At 46.2% G+C, this 21,695-nt stretch overlaps 1 protein-coding gene and 1 long non-coding RNA gene across 3 annotated transcripts in view; one reads left to right on the top strand and one right to left on the bottom strand.

The window, feature by feature from the left end:
- The window catches only part of BCL7C (BAF chromatin remodeling complex subunit BCL7C), a 41,562-nt gene that overhangs the window by 1,771 nt on the left and 18,096 nt on the right, over nt 1-21,695 (top strand). Inside the window, exons 5-6 of one of the 2 annotated variants that reach the window (XM_047713647.1) lie at nt 1,170-1,255; nt 1,823-2,018. In XM_047713647.1, coding sequence (XP_047569603.1) covers nt 1,170-1,255; nt 1,823-1,948 — 212 coding nt within the window. In that variant the 3' untranslated portion in view covers nt 1,949-2,018. Of the gene's footprint in view, nt 1-1,169; nt 1,256-1,822; nt 2,019-21,695 lie in introns of those variants that run through there. The other variant, XM_047713648.1, reaches the window with a different exon arrangement.
- LOC125090716 (uncharacterized) lies at nt 15-20,979 on the bottom strand. The gene is made up of 3 exons (XR_007124454.1): nt 20,824-20,979; nt 5,147-5,443; nt 15-1,397 (listed from the first exon to the last, which is right to left on the bottom strand). It is a non-coding gene; the product is annotated as an uncharacterized LOC125090716 (long non-coding RNA).

Genomic DNA, 21,695 nt, shown 5'->3' with positions numbered 1-21,695 from the left:
TGAGATTTCCATGTAAGTTTTATTTTTTTTACTACTCCAGTTTCTTTTCCGGCTCCCACCTCATGTCAGCTTTCTGAACCTTGGGCTCATGTTGCTTCTGTTCATTACTAAATCCTCAGAACAGCGTGGAACATATAGAATGTGCTCAATAAATATTTGTTGAGGAGTAAATAATAGTGATATTCCTGAGCGTGATTAGGACGTGAAAATAACAGCTAAGACTTACTGAGCTCTGTGTCCCAGACACCCTTCTAAGCACTGAACATGTTTTATATCCTTACTATAACCCCATGAAGGTTATGATCCCCATAAGTGGGTGAGGAGCTGAAACCCAGAGAAAGAAGTCTCCCCAGCTCACATAGCCAGTGAGCCAGCATCTTGGGGCAGAATTCCTCCTCAGCTCCTCTTTGTTTCAAATAGTCAAAACCCTGCCTGGTCCGAACCACCTCCCAAATGGGTCTACAAGCGCCATCTCTCACCCCTGCCTGGCTCCAGCCTCCTTATGGGTCTCCTTGACACAGCTGCCAGACCAACTTTTTCTAAAGCACAAATTTGGCAGGATCGTTTGTGCTTCAAAGACTTCAGTGGCTCCCTATGGCCTTTGACTCCTCCACTTTGCCCTTTGGGCCCAGTGAGTGACCCCTGCTGGTCTCCTTGTTCCTTTCCAACAATACTATGACCTGGGCCTGTGGACTGTGTCTCGATCGCACCTTTACTAAGAGAAAAACAACAGGCATTTATTGAGCCGGTGCTGTGGGCAAGACACCGGATAAAGCTAAGGGCTTTATCCATAACATCTCATTTCATGCTCGCCACAGTCTCCTGTGGGAATTACTTCTCATTATCCCCATTTACAGATGGGGAAACTGAGGCCCAGAGGAATTAAGTTACAGGCTCAAGATCAGGATTTGAACCCAGGGAGTCCAGCCTCACAATCTGTACTCACTAAACATATGAAACATATGTTCTGTCTGCCTCAGATGTGCCCCATTTGTCTCCCTGATCAAATCCTGCTCACCATGTCGAGATCCCACTTCCATGTCCTTCCTGTGGCTTCTGCCTGGCTTGCAGCCAGGTTCTCGGCACCCTCCTCGGTATCCCCTGGCCCCAGGTCTGTGCTGTGGTACAGAGCAGCTGCTCAGGGAATGTCTCTTCACTTGATGTTTTAGATCCTGGAGCCGTAACTGCAGGCAGCACAGATGAACCCCCAATGCTGACCAAGGAGGAGCCTGTTCCCGAATTGCTGGAGGCTGAGGTGAGAGAGGCCGGAAGGCTGGACTCCCAGGTCGCTGATGCAGTGGGGGCTCTGGGGCAGCTGAAGGCTGGGGGGCTGTACTCCTGAGGTCCAGGCAGGAAGTGGAGACCTCAGGCATAGCTCAAGTCTCAGAGGCTGGGTTCTGGGGACGGAAAAGGAAAGGGTGTTTTAAGACAAAGTCCTGTGGGCTGGATCGGGGCAGATTTAAGACCATTAAAAGCCTGAAAAGATCATGGTGCTCCTCCAAGTATTTTATTTTATTTTTTATTTTATTTTAGTCCTAAACTGTCAAATTAGCTTAAGAGAGTCAGTCCCCCACAACTTCTGACTTTTCCCACAAGGACTACCTTAATGCATTTTCCAGAAATAGCAAGTATCACCTTCTTCCCCCAAAACAGTGTTGTTGTTTCTGGTATCCTCCTTCCTCTGCTTCCTGGGGCCCCGAGCCTGGGCGAGACTCCTAGGTCCAGGAGGGGAGTGCAGTGGAGGTGATGGAGAAGGCAGGGGCTAGGAGGCTGCACTCCTGGGTTTGGGTGGAGCTCACGCCTGTCCGCCCTTCCTCTCCAGGCCCCTGAAGCTTACCCCGTCTTTGAGCCAGTGCCACCTGTCCCCGAGGCAGCCCAGGGTGACACAGAGGATTCGGAGGGCGCCCCCCCACTCAAGCGCATCTGCCCAAATGCCCCTGACCCCTGAGAAGCCGGCCTGCCTGTCCTGTCGCCCCAAAGGCCCCTTTGGCTTTTTACAAATAAAGACCCTTTTGTAATTTTGTGTCATGTCATTTCCCCGTCAGGGCTGGGGAGGGTCTCTGGAGACAGCTTTGTCTCATGCTCCATTTCTCAGATGGAGTCACTGAGGCTCTAAGGGCACCTTCCTATAGTCATACCATGAGTCAGACATAGAATGGGAGCTTAAGCCAGGACCCTGCCTCCCCAAACTCCCTCCACCCTGCCCTGTCCCCTTAGCTTTGACCCTTCCTGACCTTCAGCCCTCCTCCTTTGGGAATCCCAGGACCCCTCTTCTTCCGGTTCAGCGCCCCCCCACCCCCCACCGGGCCCAGCAATTACCAAAGCTCTGGGCACCTGTACCGTGATTCCTGTTCATACGCAGGATCATACACAGGAACACAGAAGCCTGGAGGGACTTTGGGGTCTGATATGACCCAATCTGTTCCTTGCCCTCAAGAAACTGCAACATTGTACCCCTGCCTCTGCTTAGCCATCCCTCCACTAGAACCCCTCCCCACACTTCTGGCCGAGTCTTACTTGTCCTCTCCTCAATCACCGCCTCCTCCAGGAGGTCTTCCAGGACCCCTGGCTCAATCGGTTTCCCTTCTTTTGGGCTTCCATCACCCGCTGTGCCTCCTCCTCTTTGTCTTGGCATTTATCAGGCTGTTTGGGATGGCTCATTTGTGTGTCTGTCTTGTCCACTAGCTTTTGGGCTCCTGAGGGTTGATCTTGGTCCCCAGCCTTATCTAGCACCACACTGGGCATAGAGCAGTGATAGCAACTGGTGAATGAATGAATAAATGAATATGCTGAGGCTATCCAGGAAGGCTTCTCTGAGGAGGTAGAGTGTGAGATAGGAACCTCGGTGTGGTAGATCTGAAGTTCAAATCCTGGCTCTGTCACTCACTAGGTGTGTGGCTCTCTGCATCCCATTTCCCCTCTCTGAGCCTTAGTTTGTTCATCTGAGCAATGGGGGCAATAACTAGCTCTCATCTGCCCTAGTGGTTTGTGGGAACCTTCAAATAACATGCACTCTGCCTGGCAAAGTGTTAGAGTTAGGTGTTTTAGCCCTCTTTTTATTTGTAACAAAGGTTAAAAGGTTCAGAGGGACCAAACTGGAACTTTAAAAAACTGTTTTAAATGGAGGGCTGTTTTCTGATAGCAGCTGTCATAGTTGTCATAGTGGAGCCAGTGGAGCAGACAAGACGTACAGTGACATGGTATGTTCATTTCTTCTTGATGCTGCAGCAGATGACCACAAACGTACTTAGTCACTTAAAGAAACACAGATTCATGATCTTACCGTTCTGGAGACCAGAGGTGCAAAATTAGTGTCACCGGGCTAAAATCAAGGTATCAGCAGGAAAAGGAAATTTTTCCTGGTTCCTCCAGGAGCCTGTGGGGGAGTGTCTGTTTCCCAGCCTTTTCCAGCTTCTACGCACCACCCGCATTCCTTGACTTGCACCCCTCCCCCATGTTCAGCACGGCTTCTTCCAGTCTCTGTCTCTTCTTCCATCATCCCGTCTGTCTCTGCCTCTCCTGCCTCCCTCTTCAAAGGAGGCTGCATTGGGCCCATCTGGATGGTGCAGGAGACTTCCCATCTCAGGACCCTTAACTAAATCCCACCTACAAAATCTCGTTTGCGTAAAATAACATTCACTGGTTCTGGGATTAGGTCATGGGCATCTTCACCCAGCATTTTTTGGGTGTGGCGGTCATCTCCTTATTCCCCTCGGTCATCCCAGGAGTTGACACAAGGGCTCTGTCAACTATAGAGTGCCTCGTATGGCTTAGTAGAACAGCATCAAAGCCCAGACCACAGGCTCTGGGTTTGAATACCAGCATCTCCATTCATTTGCTTGTGACCTTGAGCCAAGTGACTTAACCTCTCTGGGCCTCAGTTTTCTCATCTGTAAACTGGGGATACTAGTAACATCAGCCTGGTAAGAGTGTTGTAAGGATTAGATGAGGAAGTACACCGAGAGAGTGTCTTTGGCTTTGACACATATGAGTGCTCAATAAATAGCAGCTATTTTCATGTTCCTCATTTTACAGATGAGGATATGAGGGTGTAGGGAGAGAGGCCAGAGACTTGCCTGTTGGTGAGACTGGGGAGGAAAAGTCCATTTCCGAGCACACTTGAAAGGCTGAAGTTCGAGTCACCCCCGTTCCTGTCCCTCCCTTGGTCCCAGACACCAGCAATCTGTCCTCGCTCCCAGGCCTGCCCCCTCCAGCTCCCTGATCCACTCTGTTTTAAACTCTGGTTTAAAATCCACCTCTAGGGGCACCTGGGTGGCTCAGTGGGTTAAAGCCTCTGCCTTTGGCTCAGGTCATGATCCCGGGGTCCTGGGATCGAGCCCCACATCGGGCTCCCTGCTCATCGGGGAGCCTGCTTCCTCCTCTCTCTCTCTGTGATCTCTGTCTGTCAAATAAATAAATTAAAAAATAATAATAATAAAATGAAATCCACCTCTTTCATGGCAACGCCCCCCAGTCATCACCTTACCATGCCCTCCCTGCCTCCCCCCTTCCAGTCCTTCCCAATGTCCACGCTCTCTTTTTGGAAATTCGTCCATCCCTGGCTCTCAGGCCCTGGCCTCTAGTGCTCCCCCATTCTCTTCAGCTCATGACTCTCTCCTCCTCCTGATCCCTTAAACATCTCTTGTCCGGCCTAGTTCTTCTCTTCATGAACGCTCCCTACCAGGTCCACCTACTCTTGGAATGAACGGCGTCCAGGTCTCTGCATCCAAGTGCTGCGCCCTCCCTCTAGACTCAAAGACCCCTGGGATGCCCGGACCCTTGGTCCCCTCCTCCTCCCAACCTGTTCCTCCCATCGCCTGCACCCAGAAATGGCCCCTCAGTCCCCAGATCAGAGCGCCTGGAAGTCAGAGTTCTTTAAGTCTCTATCCTGAGTAACTCTCCCATCTGCCCCTTTCTTTAGGGCCCTCCTGTTTGCTAGGTACCTCCTGGTGGGTTTCCTGCTTCCCTTTTGCCCACCCCCAGTCCCTTCTCCACCTAGCAGCTGGGCAGTCTCAGAAGCCCACTGGTACTGCCCTGGGTGAAAACCCTCCTTCCTGGCAGGATGGAGCTACCCCCTGCCCCTTCCCCACCACCCCTGCACTGTTCCCCTGAGAACTGCTTATAATCATATTGTGCTGTTTCTCACCTGTGGGTCTTTGTTCATGCTGTTTGCTCAGCCAGGAGCGTCCCTCTTATCCTCTCTTCATATGGGGGACGCATTCTTTTTTTTTTTTCTAACCTTGGCTTCCCCATGACTTCCGTTGTCATGCCCCCTGCCTCCTCCTGTGCCCATTTCACAAAACATCAGGCATTGCCTTGGGATGGTCTGTGTTGGCTTCCGTCTTAGGCATCAGTCTGCCAGCTCAGCAGGGGCAGAATTCCTTTATTTATAGCAACATGTATTTCTTGTGCACTTACTGTTGGCTAGGGACTCTTCTAGGCCCTGGGAAATGGAAAAAAATTGTTGCTTTCTTGGAGTTTACCTTCAATAAATTATATCATCTGTAGGAAGTTATAAGTCCTTTGTTAAGAAAATAGAGTCCACGATATTTTATTATAAAAAGTTTGAAACATGCAGCAAAGTTGGAAGAATTACACAGGTGACACCCCCATACCCCCCACCTAGATTCTGTAACATCTTACTGTATCTGTTTATCACATCTCCTAATCCATCCATCTGTCAATCTAGCTTATTTTCTTGACACACTTAAAATAAGTTGCAGACGATAGGGTACTTCCCTCTAAGTACTTCAGCATGCCCATCATTAACTAAGGGTCCAGTATTTACAGATTTGTCTTGTCCCTTGAAATAAAATATCCACGTAGTGAAATGCATAGGTATTAATTTTATGATTCCATGAGTTTCAACAAATGCATGCATCTGCATAACGCACGCTCTTACCAAATACATCATTATCCCTTCTGGAAAGTTTCCTGTTGCCCCTTGTGCCACCTGCAACCCCCACCCCAACTCCTCAGAGGCAATCACTGTTCTGGTTTTGTTTTGATTAGGGTAACCTGTTCTAGAACTTCTATGCATGGAATTATAAGGATGTACTTCTGTGCATCTGTTTCACTCAGCATCATGTTTTTGAAACTCATCTGTACTGTTGCTTGGATCAATAGTGTGCTCCTTTCTATTGCCAGGTTATAGTCCATGGACTTGGCTTTGACTAGGAATGCTCTGCCAGATGGAGAACAGATAGGTCCAAGTCCTCTCCCTGTTTCTAGCTCCCTGCACAAGGCTGTCGAGCTGGGGGATCAGAGCCCTGGATGAACGTACCCTAGGAAGACAGACAGCTTATTTCCCAGGACCTTTCTAGAATGTAGTCAGTCTATGACTTCAGTCCCCCAGAAATCTGGGGAGACAGAACTATCTCAGGGGCAGGATGTAGGGTGAACAAGCATCTGGGTTTGCCCAGGACTTCCCTGGTTTTAGCATTTCAAGTCCTGTTCCTGGGAAACCCTGGGAAAACGGGAATGGGTGGTTGCCCTGCCAGGATCCCAGCACTGCCTCAAGGGCCCCAGGCCCTTTCTCACCCCAGACTACACTTACACTCCCTTCCTTCTAAGGATTGATTTTCTATAAACTCTGAACTGATCAACTTCTCCCCTGCTCTAAAATATCCCATGGCTCCCTGTGGCTTTGCCTGGCAATACCCAAAAGATGTACTGACCTATGGCAGTGGTTCTCGAACATTGCTGCACAATGGAACCACCTGGGGAATTCTGATGCCCGGCTTCTACCCCAGACATTTTAACTGGTTTAAGGCTGTGACTGGGCATGAGGAGTTTTAGAAAGCTCCACAGGTGATACTGATCTGCTGCAGAGTTTGGGAACCACTGGCCTATGGGTATGATTTGCTTGCTGGTGTTGCCAACATTTAAAATCAAAAGATTTCATATAAAAATCTAGACTCCTAGCTACCTTTTTTTTTTTTAAAGATTTGTGTATTTATTTTAGAGATATAGAGGCAGGGGAGGGCCAGTGGGAAAGGGATACAGAAAACCTCAAGCAGAATCCCCACTAAGCATGGAGCCTGGCACAGCGTTCAGTCTCACAACCCATGAGACCCTGACCCAAGCCGAAACCACCAAACACTCAACTGACTGAGCCACCCAGGTGCGCCAGCTCGCAGCTCCCTTTGACAAAGCAGAAGGTCTGAGATACTGAGTGCTTCCAAGTATGGTAATCACCAGGGTGCATGGAGCATTGGCTTCTCTTGGAGACAAAGCATGTGTTTTCTGGTCACCACAATCTCAGCCACTCCCCGGTCCTTACTCTGCTCATCTGTGTCCATGTGCTTGGCCTACTGGCTAAGGTCTCAACTCTGTAGCCTCTTCACTAACTGTTCCATATACTCATCTCACTTCTGCCCTCCAGCCACATGGCCTCAGGGTGCCCTTTCTACACCTGCTTTTGCCCAAGCAGTTCTTCCACCAAACTCCTTATCAAGGCAGACAAGGCCTTGCTCAGAGTGGCCACTGCCATCTCTCTTTCCCCTCTTTCCCAAGTTCATCTAACACACAGACTTTCTAATACACCGAGGCTGGGCAGGCTAGTTCTCCTATCAGTTGTGGCACCCTCTGCCTGAGGAACTCTTCCCTTCCTCTCTTCTTTCTTTCTTCCTGGCCAGTGCCTACTTATCTTTCAGGCCTTGGCTTAGATTTTGTCTCTTTCAGGAAGCTTCCCTGACCCTCAAACTAGATCAGGTCACTGGTTAGTCACTGCACTTCCTCTTTTGCTTAACAGCTCACTTCCCTTGCTAGAATAAGAATACCATATTCATCTCTATCCTCCCAGGGTCTAGGTAAATAGTGTCATGCCTGGTAAGTGGTAGATGTTCATCAATGACAAATGAACATAAGAAGGAAAGGAAACACATTTCTCCGCTTTCTCCGCTGGCAAAATTCTACTCTTGTGGTTACATTTCTACTATAGTAGTCAACTCTGTGCTCCTGGACACCCAGACCTCACTAAGCTCAGGTCTAGCTCACAGTGAGTCCAGTGGGTCCCCAAACCCATTCTGTGGTTGTTTCCTCGGTGTCAGAATGCATAATTGGAATAGGCATACTTAGAAATGGGCAGAATCCCCACAGCAGTTGCCTGAGTTGCCGCACCTCTGTGAAGGCAGGTCTGTGTCTGATTGGCCACCCAGGGCCCCATCCAGGGCAACCACAAGGGTAGATAGAGCACAGTAACTCACTTTCCATTCTCTGACTTCTGTCTACTGATTTTCATTTGGCAATGGCTTTTCTCCCAGTCCCCTCCTTTGTTCCTCCAGTCACCTCTGAGAGGCAGCTGGTGGTGTAGCTAATGGTCAGGATAGGGTAGGAATGGAGGTTTTCATATTCAGCTGATTTGCATTAACTTGTGTAATCTTGGGCAAGTTACTCCCCAGCCTGGACTTCAGTTGCCTCATCTGAAGGATGGGGCCAATAATCTTTGCCTCATCTTTGGGGTCAAACATCTTTGAACATGTCAGGAACAGTGGGAACCAAGTGCAGAGCACCTGAGCAGCTGTGTGTAAACCCAATTTTGTGAAAGTAATAGTTATCTCCAACCTTTAATTTTTAGAATCACGGGTAGGATTACGGGCACTCTAGGAAATTAGGAATTGCAATACCAAAGAAAAGCAAAAGTCCGTGGTAGTCTGTAATAACCCCCGTTGAGGATTTAATGTATTTATTTTTAAGTCACAGTAAGGGAGGCCAAGAGAGGCGGTTGGAGAGTAAATGAGAACAGCTTCAAATGGGGCGCCTGGACTCTGGCTCAGCTGCTGTGTGACTTCAGTGGCCTCGTCTGTAGAATGGGATGCCCTGGCCCTCTCCCCTCACAGCCTTTTGTGAAGCTCGGAGGAAACAAAGGAGAGACGCGTGTCTCCGCAACAGCCGAGCGCGGGCGAGCGCGCCACAGCGTCGCAGGGGTTAAGGGCACCGAGCGGCGCGCTCCCGTCCTAGAGCGGCCGCGGGCGGACTTCCGGAGCTCGGGGATACCGGCACGCGCGGCGCAGCTTCGGGAAGGGCAGTGGGAGACTGTGCGCCGAGGCCGGCGGCTCGCGGTTTCTCCGTAGGCCGCCGGTGCCTGGGTGGAGGAGCGTGCCTCTGAGGCTCAGCGCAAGCTGCGGTGGCATCCTGGGGTCATCTCGGCTGGGTCCGTTGCCGAGGTGTCCCCAAGCCCCTCAGCCCGCGAGTTTCGGACTAGCGGTGTTCGAGCGTGGGCGGCGTTTGAGCCCCTCTGGGCCTCGGTTTCCCCCTGCTGGATCCCGGGACTGGCCGAGGACGGTTGGGTTCTTCCAGTTACTTGCACCCTGGTGTCCGCTGTCTCCCCATTGCACAGTCAAGGAAACCGAGACCCCAGAGCTCTAAGTTACTTTGGCCCTTGATTTCGAGCGCTGCTGCTGCTTCCTCCTCTACGCCAGGGGGGATTCTAAGGACAGCTCTGTGTGTCTGAAGCCGTACCTGAGTATCTGCTGTCATCCTTATTACAACCTCTCGAGGCAGGTGCTGTTATCCACATTTACAAGACAAGTGAGGCTCAGAGCAATTTTCTGCAGACTCATGATGCAGGTCAGTGGCTGAGTAGTGAGACCTATAAACTCGGGTTAGTCTCACTTGATTGGCAGGTGTGTGGGGGAATAGTAGCTACTACTGAGTGCCTAGGACTGAATCCTTTCACAAAGGACAAAAGCTGAAAGAGGATGGGGTTGGGAGGGAGTGTCACAGACCTTGTTACGTTAAATAATAGTGATCTTGGGTCAAACGTCTTTGCATCCCTTTACATCACTTTCCTCAAGATGAAAAAATCAGATTTAACACCTCTCTCTAGTAACAGCCTTAGTAAGATAAGGCTCACATCATACAATTCGCTCTTTTATTATATTTTTTAATTTAATTTTAACTACAAACCCTTGTGTCGACGGCTGACTTTCAATCAGTCACAGCAAGGGAGCGGCTCTGCTACTAGGAAACCCCGGCCTCACCCATGTAAAATGTTCAGTTCAGTGTTTCTTAGTATATTCATAGAGTTGTACAGCTATCACCACAGTCAACTCTAGAACATTTTTATAACCCCCCCTTCCTGTTGCGAGCCCTGAACTATCACTAATCTACTTTCTGTCTCTATAGATTTGCCTATTACGGACATTTCCTAGAAGGCCGTATAAGGCCTTTTGTGACTGAGATAATCTTTTTTAAACAAAGCCCCAGCCTTAGCTCAGAACTTTGGCCTGTAACCATACCCAGCTAGAACTGAATAGCATTGCTTTGATTTTGTTGGATTTATTTTTACCACTCCAGGATGAATGATAGGTATTTCCTGTTTGTGATAGTGATACGAAATTTCCTTTTTGAATAAATTTGTTTCCATAAAAAAGTGAGTTGACATTTTTAAAGAACAAGATTAAATAAACAATAGTAGAGGTTGTATACAGGTATCTCCAAAAGTTGGGAAGATAGGACGTGAATGAAGTTTGGAAAACATTAGATTGTCTTGATTTGAGGTTCCAGGACATGGCTTGAAAACTACCCTACTATTCCATTTCACTCTCCTCCCAACTGCTGTAAGGAAGCATATCATTTTACTGATGAAGAAGCAGGTGCAAAAAAGTTAAGTGTGATAACCTGTCCAAGTCACACAGTTAGTGACAGAACCTAGACTTAACCTAAGGTCTGTCTTAATTCCGAAGACCACCTCCTTACCAAATCTGGACCTCAAACTGGGGGTGAGGAATGGATGAGCAGGCTTGAAGGAGGGAGGACTCTAGCCAAAATACCAGGACATGTGGGGACCAGGCTGGTCACCTTGTTTTTGGTATCGCAACAAATATTCACATATTTCTATAAAATAACTTAATTTGTGACTTTAAACAGAAATCCCATCTCAGTCACAGTTGGGGCTTTCTTCTCTTAAGGGCACACCAGAATCCAGGAGGTGTTACCTAGATAAGGAGTGTGTGTGTGTGTGTGTCCCCTTGAGCACATGTGTATGTTGGTGCTGGGGAGACTCTACTCCCTTCAAGTTCATGGCTTCTGCCCTATATCATGTGTGAGGCACCAGAATTTGGGCCAGCCGAGACTCCTTGTATGTAGGGTCCCATGTTTCCTGGAAGATCAGGCAGCCACCTGTTCTCAAGGCTGGCTCCTTTCTGGAGCATGGCCATGGGGCATGCAGTAGGACTCTTTCTTGCCTCTTCCAGGCCAGAGACTCTCACCAAGATCCTCTTCCTCCCCTCTCAAACCCTTCTTATTCCGCTTCATATTTTTTCACCCTGGGTTTCAATAGCACATGAAACTCACAGCCCATTTCCAATTAAACTAGTTCCCTTTTCCTCAAGGGCAGAGAGAGTTCAATTTTTTAAACCTTAACTTAAGCAAAAAGTAGCAAGTAGAAAACAAAACAACCAAATCCTGCCACATTGTTGTCAACACCTTTGTTTTTTTTTTGTTTGTTTGTTTTGTTTTAAGATTTTATTTATTTATTTGAGAGAGAGAACAAGTAAGAGAGAACATGAGAGGGGAGAAGGTCAGAGGGAGAAGCACACTTCCCGCAGAGCTGGGAGCCTGATGCGGGACTTGATCCTGAGACTCCGGGATCGTGACCTGAGCCGGAGACAGTTGCCCAACCAACTGAGCCATCCAGGCGCCCCTGTCAACACCTTTGTAACTCAGTCCTCTCATCTCATAGCTGTGCAATTCAACATGGACCCAAGCTTGTTAACTACATCTGTCCTCCTCCTAAGGCAATCAGAGGTCCATCTATTGTTACTCAGCTTGAGTGAGTCTCAACCCTAACTCCAGACAACTTAGATTTAAGAGTAATTTTTGACCATTATAAACAAAATAACTAACTTTGCGCCAGGTAATATTCTAAGAGCTCTACATGCATAATGTCCCCAAAATCTTTTCAACAACTCCGTGAGGTAAGTCCTGTTATTGTGTCCATTTTACAGATGGGGAAACTGAGGCATGGAGAAGTGAAGTCTTTTGTCCAAGGCACCATGGTTAATAAATAGTAAAGGCAGATTTCAGTCCACATAGTCTGACTTCAGAGTGTGGGCTCTCAAACACAGAGCACATATTCTGAAATCAGACTATTTCCTCTATCATTTACAGCAATAGCTTAGTATTCCGTATATATTGGAAAGTAGTTTGTAGTTACTTGGGAAGCAGAACTGGGGAGGACTCTCCTCCCCAAAGAGGGAGTCTGAGCACTCTGAGACCTGGATCTCTCACTCAGGACACCTTTCTCCCTCCCCAGCTCCTGCTGCTCTGGGCATGACTTATAACTAAAGTTGCTCTCCCTGTCCCCAAACTGCCAACCCCAGCTACTGTTATGTGTCCACGTTGGGCCAGGTAGATGCATAATTTCTCTCTTCTTTGCTACAGCCCAGCAAGGAATTAATCCCCATTTTACAGACAAGCAAACAGGTTTAGGAAGGCCAAGTGACTTGCCCAGGATCACACAGCTAGTGGATGGAGCACCAGGATTGGAACCTGGATGCCCATTTCTGAGTCTCCTGCTCTGTTAATGCTTTAGCGATCTTTCAGAGTTGAGAGCCACATAAGTGGGTTCCTGCGGGGGGCAGTGTCTATCTGTGGCACCCGAGAGAACCTCTCACCCTCTCTGGCTCTATTTCCTTATTTGCAGAATCTCTTTTTACCTTCCTCATGTTTCTCAACTTCCTAATGAAAGTTGGGAGAAGTTTTTTGTTTTGTTTTTTAAGGATTTTGTTTATTTAGAGAGAGAACATGCACATGCAAGTGGTGGGAAGGGGAGGGACAAACAGACTCAGCACGAGTGCTCAGCGGAGCCCAACACAGGGCTTGATCTCCTGACCCTGAGATTATGACCTGAGCTGAAATCAAGAGTCAGTTGCCCAACCGACTAAGCCATGCAGGTGCTCCTGTTTTATTTTTAGTTTCAAAATTAGACTCAGAGACTACTATAAAGAGGGTGTTCCCATAAAGGAGTTTCTTTGCGGGGGGGGGGGGTGTCATACTGTCTGCTCTAAGGAGACCTTTTCTGCCTAGGGTTCTAGAACAGCAATGAGACTGGGGAGTTGGAGTTCAGGGAAAAGATGGGGACACTTGAGCCTCTGTGGGGAATAGGGACATGATGACAACACTGCTTCTGTTTACTGGGTCTTAATAACGTGCCAGGCCATGGCCCAAGTCCTGTGTGTGTGTGTGTGTGTGTGTGTGTGCATACTAGATGTATGTGCATACATACGCTAGAGGTCATGTTTTTATCTACCTCTCTACTCTAGATTTTTAGATGGAGTTTTGTTGAGATCACTTCACCCTACCTCCTAATTTAGAAGCAAAGAATCATGTCTGCTTACTCCTTCAGGGGTCATGGCAGTTCTCTTCTCTGCTAGTCCCCATGGCAGGCTCTTCGAAAAGATAGAAAAGACCAATTTCTGGTGTTAGCGATCGGGATCACCAGGTGGTATGACTATAATGTTACTTACCTGTATTTCTTAACTTTCTACAATGCAGATACACTGCCTCTATGATAAAGATCAGTTCCCTTCCCTCACAGAATGCCTCTCCTCATTACAGTACTCTTTCTCTAATTTAAATGATGACATGCCTCACAACCCCCATAGTGGGAGAAGTTCCAGTTAAGAAGACCTTGTATTAGAGGGGTGTCCCCTTAATTCCAGTGGCAGCCACATCTGCCGCTCCTTCTGAGTAAAGGAACCAAATGTCATGGCCCCACTTCTCTCTCAAATCCCTGATAGGCCTAGGGTTTGGCATCAGAACCCAACTTTCCACAGCAGGGAATCTCAACAGGGTGGGCCTGGGCCTGAGCGTTAGGAAGGTTATGAGCGCAGACTTGGTTATTATAACTTCAGAGGATGCTAGAGGCATGCAGTGAGCCAGACCCAGGGAGGCTGATTGATTGTCTTGTAACTCACTAGTCAGCCCACCCAGCAATGTCCAGAATGACAGTGGATTCCCGTGGGTGTCCTGGTGACCTGGTGAGGTGTCTAGATCTGGAAGTGCTGTTCAATTGGATCGTGCCTACCCAGATGATCAGCTAATGTCTTGGAAAGTTTGAAAACCAGTCACAGGAAAAGTAGAACTCCTTATCATATTAAAGTTAATGAAACTCCATATCAGGAGTCGGGGAGAGGAAGGGTGTCACTGTTCTGGGAATGGATGTGTCACTTCTAAGGGAGCGAGGATGTTCTAGGGACCCCATGACTTCCCTGGATCTCCTGGGGCTTGACCAATATCCCAGGTGTCTATAAGACTCTACCATGAGCACTGAGCAGCTAGATGGGATGCATCAATGTATGAACAATCCCCCTTTTTTTTTTTAACTGAAAAACAATGAATAGGCAGTAAGTGACACTTTAAATAGTGTAGAACTACTTCCACTGTTAGCGGGTAGTCTACATACCCTTCTTTATTTTCTTGAAATATTTTAGGATTCATTCTCTCCATAGTTTATCTTCGGAAAGGTAACATGCTAAGAGGTTAGTCTATGGGATGTTTGCTGTCTTTTTAATTTTACAGCTTCAAGTCCCAAGTCATGACAAAGAATGACTTGAGATTTGTGTATACTGGATCTGAAATTCTCACAGTTGCCTAAAAGTTGAACAGAAAGAAGTAAACCTACATATTTAAGAATTTTGTGTAAGTAGACTTTGTGATCGGGAAAGTATTATACACCTGAACAATGCCTAGCTAAATATTGTGTTCAATTTATAATTATAGTTACAAATCCAATTAAAATAGTTAAAGTTATAGACCCAGGAAAAGCAATAGGCTCAGAGTCACACAGAAAGTGCAAAGCTAGAACTACAACTTTGGTCCCTTAGCTTCAAGCTCAGTGCTTTCTCCACTTGTTCTCTCCCTATGACTGCTGCCTCGCAAAGCTATGGCCAGGAGAAAACTATAGATTAATTTAAAAGTGATGCTGAGAAGGCAAGGAAGGTGAAGCAGAAGTCATAGCAGGAAGGCAAAAAATTTTTAAAGATTTATTTATTTATTAGAGAGAGAAAGCATGAGCAGGAGGGGCAGAGGGAGAGAGGGAGAGAAGCAGACTCCATGCTGAGTGCAGAGCCCAACATGGGGCTTAATGTCAGGATCCCGAGATCAGGACCTGAGCCGAAACCAAGAGTCAGATGCTCAACCTACTGAGCCATCAGGTGCCCCAGGAAGGCAAATTTTTAAAATCTTTTTTTGTTGTGGTATTAGTATTTTATTGTTGTAACAAATTACTATAAATGTAATGCCTTAAAACCACACATTTATTACCTTACAATTCTGTAGGTCAGAAGTCTGATATGGGTCTCACTGGGCTAAAATCAAGATGTGGGCAAGGCTATGTTCCTTCTGAGATCCTAGGTGAGAATCCACTCCCTTGTCTATTCCAGTTTCCAGAAGCCACCCACAGTCCTTGGTTTATGGTCCCCTGCCCCCGTCTTCAGAGCAGCAGTGTCACTTCTCCGTGACCCTTCTTCCACTGTCACATCTCCCTCTGTCCATAGCCAGAAAAGGTTTTCTGATTTTAAGCACCCTTGTGATTGCGCTGGGCCACCCGGATAATCCAGGATAATCTCCCCATCTTAGGATCTTTAACTTAATCACATCTGCAGAGTCCCTTCTGCCATGTTAAGTAACACACTCACCAGCTCTGAGCTTTGGGGCATGGGCATTTTAGGAATTAGAGCAAGGCGATTTTTCTGCTTATCACAGTTATGAAATATCACCCAGATGCATAAACATTCATAGGGAAATAGACATTTTAATGTAATATTAAAATACCCCGGCCACCATCGTCCAAACCAAGAAGTAAACATTGTCAGAATCACCACAAACCCCCCCCTACTTAATCATGTTTTCTGTTTGCATTTGCCTGAAATTCTTTTTGTCCATCTATTTATTTGCAATATTTTTTTCACTTTGGTTTTATGTGTCTTTCTTATAAATTGCTCATAGCAGATTAAAAGAATTTTTTGAATTTTTTTCTGCTTATAGCAGACCTTAAAAGTAACTTAGTCTGACAAGTTTTGTCATGATGTTAATTCAGTGTGTTCCTGTTTATTGCATTAATCTGTATACTTTTTCCTTTCTACTTTATTTTACATTTACTATTTATTTTTTCATTAATGTTTTCTTGTTTGCTTTTTTTTTTTTTAAGATTTTATTTATTTATTTGAGTGAGAGAGAGCATGAGAGAGGAGAAGGTCAGAGGGAGAAGCAGACTCCCCCTGGAGCAGGGAGCCTGATGTGGGACTCAATCCCAGGACTCTGGGATCATGACCTGAGCTGAAGGCAGTTGCTTAACCAACTGAACCACCCAGGTGCCCTCCTGTTTGCTTTAAAACAAACAAACAAACAAACAAACAAACAAACTTCTGTGGGTTTGGTTAAGTTTCTATTTATTACCTTTACCCCTCTTTGTAAACCTGCCAGTGTTTATCTTCTTTTTCCTAGAGATCACAATTGTTCTTAAATTGTTGTATCAGTGCATGGTCCGAATCCTACTCATTCACCAAGTAATTTATTTGCCCACTCTTTCACAAAGCCCCCCAAAAGGTGATCACCCTAGAATGTTTTGACCTTCCTCACTCTCCTAGAGTTTTGCTAAGATAGCTTACAATTTGGTGTTCAGTTACTCAGTTTTTCATTAGTTAATCACTTATGCAAAAAATCGTTATTTAACACTTAAAGCACAAATTCCCAGTCTACTGCTAACATGTAAGCTGAGCTATCTGTATCTGTATCTATATCTATCTATGTGTCTTTGTATTGCTAACCTCTGCTACCTCACCCCTTCATCTGTCATTATCTTGAGCTCTCCATCACTAACTGAGAGGATTTCTTGGGCACTTTCCTCAGAAAGGTCATGCACGTGATATGTGCACTGAATCTTGTGTGCCAGATGTCTTCTGGTTGGGAAGTGACATGATTGCCACTTTTGATTCTTGGGTTATGTTCTTTTCTCCTGGAGTCTGTATTCTACTGTCTTCTAGCTTATAGTATTGGAGATGGGTGTCTTTAAATTAGCTTGTTTCTCATTCCTTTATAAATAACCTAGTCCAGAAGCTTGTAAGTTCTTCTTTCCCAAAGATTTTATTTATCTATTTGACAGACAGAGATCACAAGTAGGCAGAGAGGCAGGCAGAGAGAGAGGAGGAAGCAGGCTCCCTGCTGAGCAAAGAGCCTGATGTGGGGCTCAATCCCAGGACCCCAAGACCACGACCTGAGCCAAAGGCAGAGGCTTTAACCCACTGAGCCACCCAGGTGCCCAGAAGCTTGTAAGTTTTGTTTTGTTTTGTTTCTATTTCTGAAGTTTGGAATTTTATCAGGCTATGTCTAGATACTTACCTTTATTCATGTGAGTCCATTTAATCTCCAGGCTCAAGTCTCCCTTTCCATCTGTTACTTTTCTCTTCTTTCGGGACCTCTATTATTTGCATTAGGTCTTTTGGATGTGTCCTTAAAATTTATATGTAGTGGTATGATTTCCTTTCCTTTATATGTCTGATGTGTTGTAAGATTTCTTCCAGCATCTTTGTGTCTCTCGTTAGTGTCTGTGCCAATCACCAAGCATATCTATTCTAATTATAAATTCAGGCATTAAGGAAATAACCACAGTATGGGCCAGCCCATGAGCCACCTGGGTCCCCTGAGTTGGCCTGGAGTCAACAGACTCCATCTATCACCTGATTGCTATTAGCCACTACTTTGAATGGTGGACCACAGTGGAATAGGTCCCCAGGAATAAGTACATTTAGAGCTAATGTCAAATAATCCCAGAAAGATCTGGGTATGTCCTTTTTTCCAGTGCACAGATACCCTACTAAATAGATGAAGGTCTCTCTGAGGAAGGCTAGGAGGAAGATTTATGAGTACTTGCAGCAATGATGCAGGTTCCTTTAGGAGACTTGGCATCACCTTCAGTCAAGGGGCTCTGGGTCTGTGATTGACTTGTGTCTGGAAACTGGTACGAGGCTGTGGCTCTCCACTTCATATTGTGGCTTCCAGACCTAGGATTTCTCTTATTGTATAGATAGATCAAGCAGGAAAGAAACACTTCCAGAATAGTGGAGTAAAGAGTTCCAAAAGTCCACTCCTCTGGGGCCCCTGGGTGGCTCGGATGGTTGGGCGTCTGCTCAGGTCATGATCTCCAGGTCCTAGCGTCGAGCCCCACATGGGCTCCCGGCTTGACAGGGAGTGTGCTTTTGCCACTCCCCCTGCTCATGCTCTCTCTGTATCTCTCTATCTCAAATGAATAAATAAATAAATAAAAATCTGCTCCTCCTCAAAAGCAACAAGAACTCTGGAAGAATATTGTCCAAATAAGCTTTTTCAGAACTCTAGAAACTAATCAAAGGTTAGCTACAATCCAAGGAATGTTTATTTTAAAAAAAAAATAGCTGTATCCTAGTGAGAGCAGTGAACTTTGTGAAATTTTAACTCGCCCTAGTCCCATTTTCCTCTCCCCAAGTCCATAGAAACCTTGAAAACCTTGAAAAGCCTCCTAACTAAGGGAGCTGTGAAAAACAATGGTTTAGTAGCCACCAGAGGGGGCAGAACAGGTTTGAAGCTCTACAGCAGCTCCATCCTCAGAGAAGTGCCTCTGTCTGACCTGTCTGTTGGCTCTCTGGAAAGCCTATTCTGAGTTTGTCTTTATTTGAGTGAAATCAGAGCTCTCCCTGTGCTAATAGCCATAACTGTAGGTCATGTATAGAAAACAATCAGTGGCAATTGTTTAACATTATGGCTGCCTGCAGTGACCATACCAGTTGGTAGTCATGAGAGGCTGACAAAACAACTTAAAAGGAGAAACAAGGGAATAAGAGATATTCATTGGTCCTTGAAAAGCTTTGACATATTCCTAGGAATTCCTAGATGTTCACAAGCAAATGTAGGGTTGTGTGCATACCCAGGAAAAACCTGAGGAGATCCTAACCTCTCACCTCTACCTGACCTTGAGGGTCTGTAGAGGCCAGAAGTGAATATTAAAGCAGTATTGCATACACACACACACACACAAGGCCTCACACGAGATTTATTGGTTGAAGGCATTTAAGGAAATCTCTGTCCAGCCATTAGCTGACCACTAAGCTAATTGAGTAGAGAATTCAGTGGCCACACAGCAAAGAACACAGTTTTGTTTTGTTTTGTTTTGTTTTGTTTACAGAATTACTCTAGGGGGGTGCCTGGGTGGCTCAGTGGGTTAAGCCTCTGCCTTCAACTCAGGTCATGATCTCAGGGTCCTGGGATTAAGCCCCACATTGGGCTCTCTGCTCAGTGGGGAGCCTGCTTCCCTGCCCCCCCCCCCCCGCCTGCCTCTCTGCCTACTTGTGATCTCCCCCTCTGTCAAATAAATAAATAATCTTAAGAAAAAAAAAAAAGAATTACTCTAGGAAAGTCACTAAACAAACAAAGAGCAATATCAACAAAGTCTGGGGAGGGGTGGACTCTGATTTGCAGAGTTGCCACATTATAATATTTAAGATGTCACTTTCAACAAGAAATTATGACATGCAAAGAAGGAGGAAAGCGTAACCCATGCAAAGCTAAAAAGCAGTAAAAAGAAACTGTTCCTGAGGAAGTCTAGACATTGAAGTTACTAGAAAAAGTCTTTAAATTAGCTATCATAAATGTATTCAAAGGACTAAAGGAAATTATATCTAAAAATTATAAGAATGTCTTACTAAATAGAGGATATTAATAAGCAGATAAAAATTACATGTATATAACCTATATATAATAAATATAATATAAATTATATATATGTAAAATAAAAATTCTGGAGTTAAAAAGTATAATAACTGAAATGAAAGACTGACTACAGAAGTTCAGGAGCATATCTGACCTAGCAGCTGAATCAGCAAACTTGCAGACGAGACAGTTGAAATTACTCAGTCTGAGGAACAGACTGTGCTTCATCACAGTCCGCCACAGGTGACAGCTTTAACTGTGACATGACTGCATACTGTGGAATACTAGCTTACCATTTCCCATCGGGAAAGAACTCAGCATTGCTGAAGTCCAAATGTGACCAAATCAATTGCAAAACCCCATGTTTGTGGGTCTGTCTCCTAGGACCACTCCCAGTACCAATTATTAGATCAGGCAAGGTCCAGTCAGGAGACAAGAGGCCACAATGGGAAAGTTCAATGTAAGGAGTTATTAATAGGGGCTTGGAATTTAGAGAATAAGCTAATAATGAGAGCTAAAGACAATTCTAAAGAATATAGAAGTAGCAGACATAAAGATCAGCTACTTATCCCTAGGGCTGAATAGAACACCCAAGGCAGAGTCCTCTGCCACCAGGTCTAAGATCCAGGCTCTATTTGAAAGGGCACCTGGCTGACTCAGTCGGAAGAGCAACCAACTGTTGCCCTCAGGGTTGTGAGTTTGAGCACCACGCTGGTGTAGAGATTATAGAGATTACTTAAGTAAATAAAACATTAAAAAAAAAAAAAAGGAGGGGCATAACAGAAAAGTCAGTGATGGGCCCCCTACAATGGGACTTCTGGAAATCTGTCCTCTGGAGCTCAGGTGAAGTTGCTAATTACTGAGCACTGCTAGAACCAAGACTATAGGAAGTATACTCTGCAGGAGCTCAGTGCTGGAGAAAACTGCACCAACACGGGAGTCTAGCTCCTCAGCAAGCCGTGCCCTTGCCAGAGTCAAGCAGAAAGTGTACTTGGTAAATAAAGCATAGGGCGGGAGAAGTCAAGGGCTAGAGAGAGCTTGCTCTGCAGAAGTTCAGTGCTAGAGAAAGCTTAACGAGGTCAAGACTGATGGGTGCGTGTGCAAAAGGAGTCCAAGTGTAAGGAATCCACTTACCCTAAAGGCAGCATGTGGTCTGCCGTTTGTTGTCTGAGTCCCGGAAGAGAAGGTGCAGCAAGGTGGTTGCAAGCTGGGGTCTGTGAGCTCCCCCAAAGAACTCCTTACTCGGGACACACATCTAAGGCCCACTGGATGTGCCCACATACACGTAGTCCTGCAAATCTGCGCAGCAAAAGCGAGAAAACTGAAACCTCAACAGGACTTAGATCCAGGAAGGGCAGCCCCTTCTTCGTTCAGTGGCCCTCTGGCGCCCTCTACTGGCAAAGCTTAGCATCACGTTCTGTGCCCTGAGAAATGCTGAGTGGTCCAGCCCATTATCTTGGAGCAGATACTGGAGGGTGAATTTGGGACTGAGAAGCAATAAATTGGAAACTAACATAGTACTAGAATCCCCACATAGTCTCTCTTACCCACAGACTGGGGGCCAATAAGGTATGAGGGACTGAGTGAAAGCCTCTGGAAATTTCCCCTCCCTACAAAACACAGTAAAACACAACAACACAGTAAAAATACCACATCCCTGGGAGAAGTGTAGAGATTCATGCCCCAGAAGCCTCGGTCAAAGGGTTGAAAGAAGCAGTTGGAGTGAGATCTATCACATACCCACATAACCCACAGTATGGCCTGTGAAGAAGTCAGATGGATCTTGGAGATTGACAGTGGACAATCATGACCTGAAATCAGGCAGCTGCAGTGGGAATGCAGAATGCCGAAACGATGCGGTACCTTTCCCAGAGCAATTCAGCACAGTCCCTGGTATCTGGCATGTAGCTATTACCTGGCTTCTCTCCGTGACAGTATGCAGGGTCCACCAGAGCATGGCCTTTTAGCTGCCAAGGCTGTCCTGTATCCCCAGGTCGATTCAGGGT

Source organism: Lutra lutra, chromosome 18 (genome assembly GCF_902655055.1).
Source record: "Lutra lutra chromosome 18, mLutLut1.2, whole genome shotgun sequence".
NCBI lineage: Eukaryota > Metazoa > Chordata > Mammalia > Carnivora > Mustelidae > Lutra > Lutra lutra.
The sequence above is the reverse complement of the archived record's forward strand: the minus strand, read 5'-3'. Positions and strand labels throughout refer to the sequence as shown.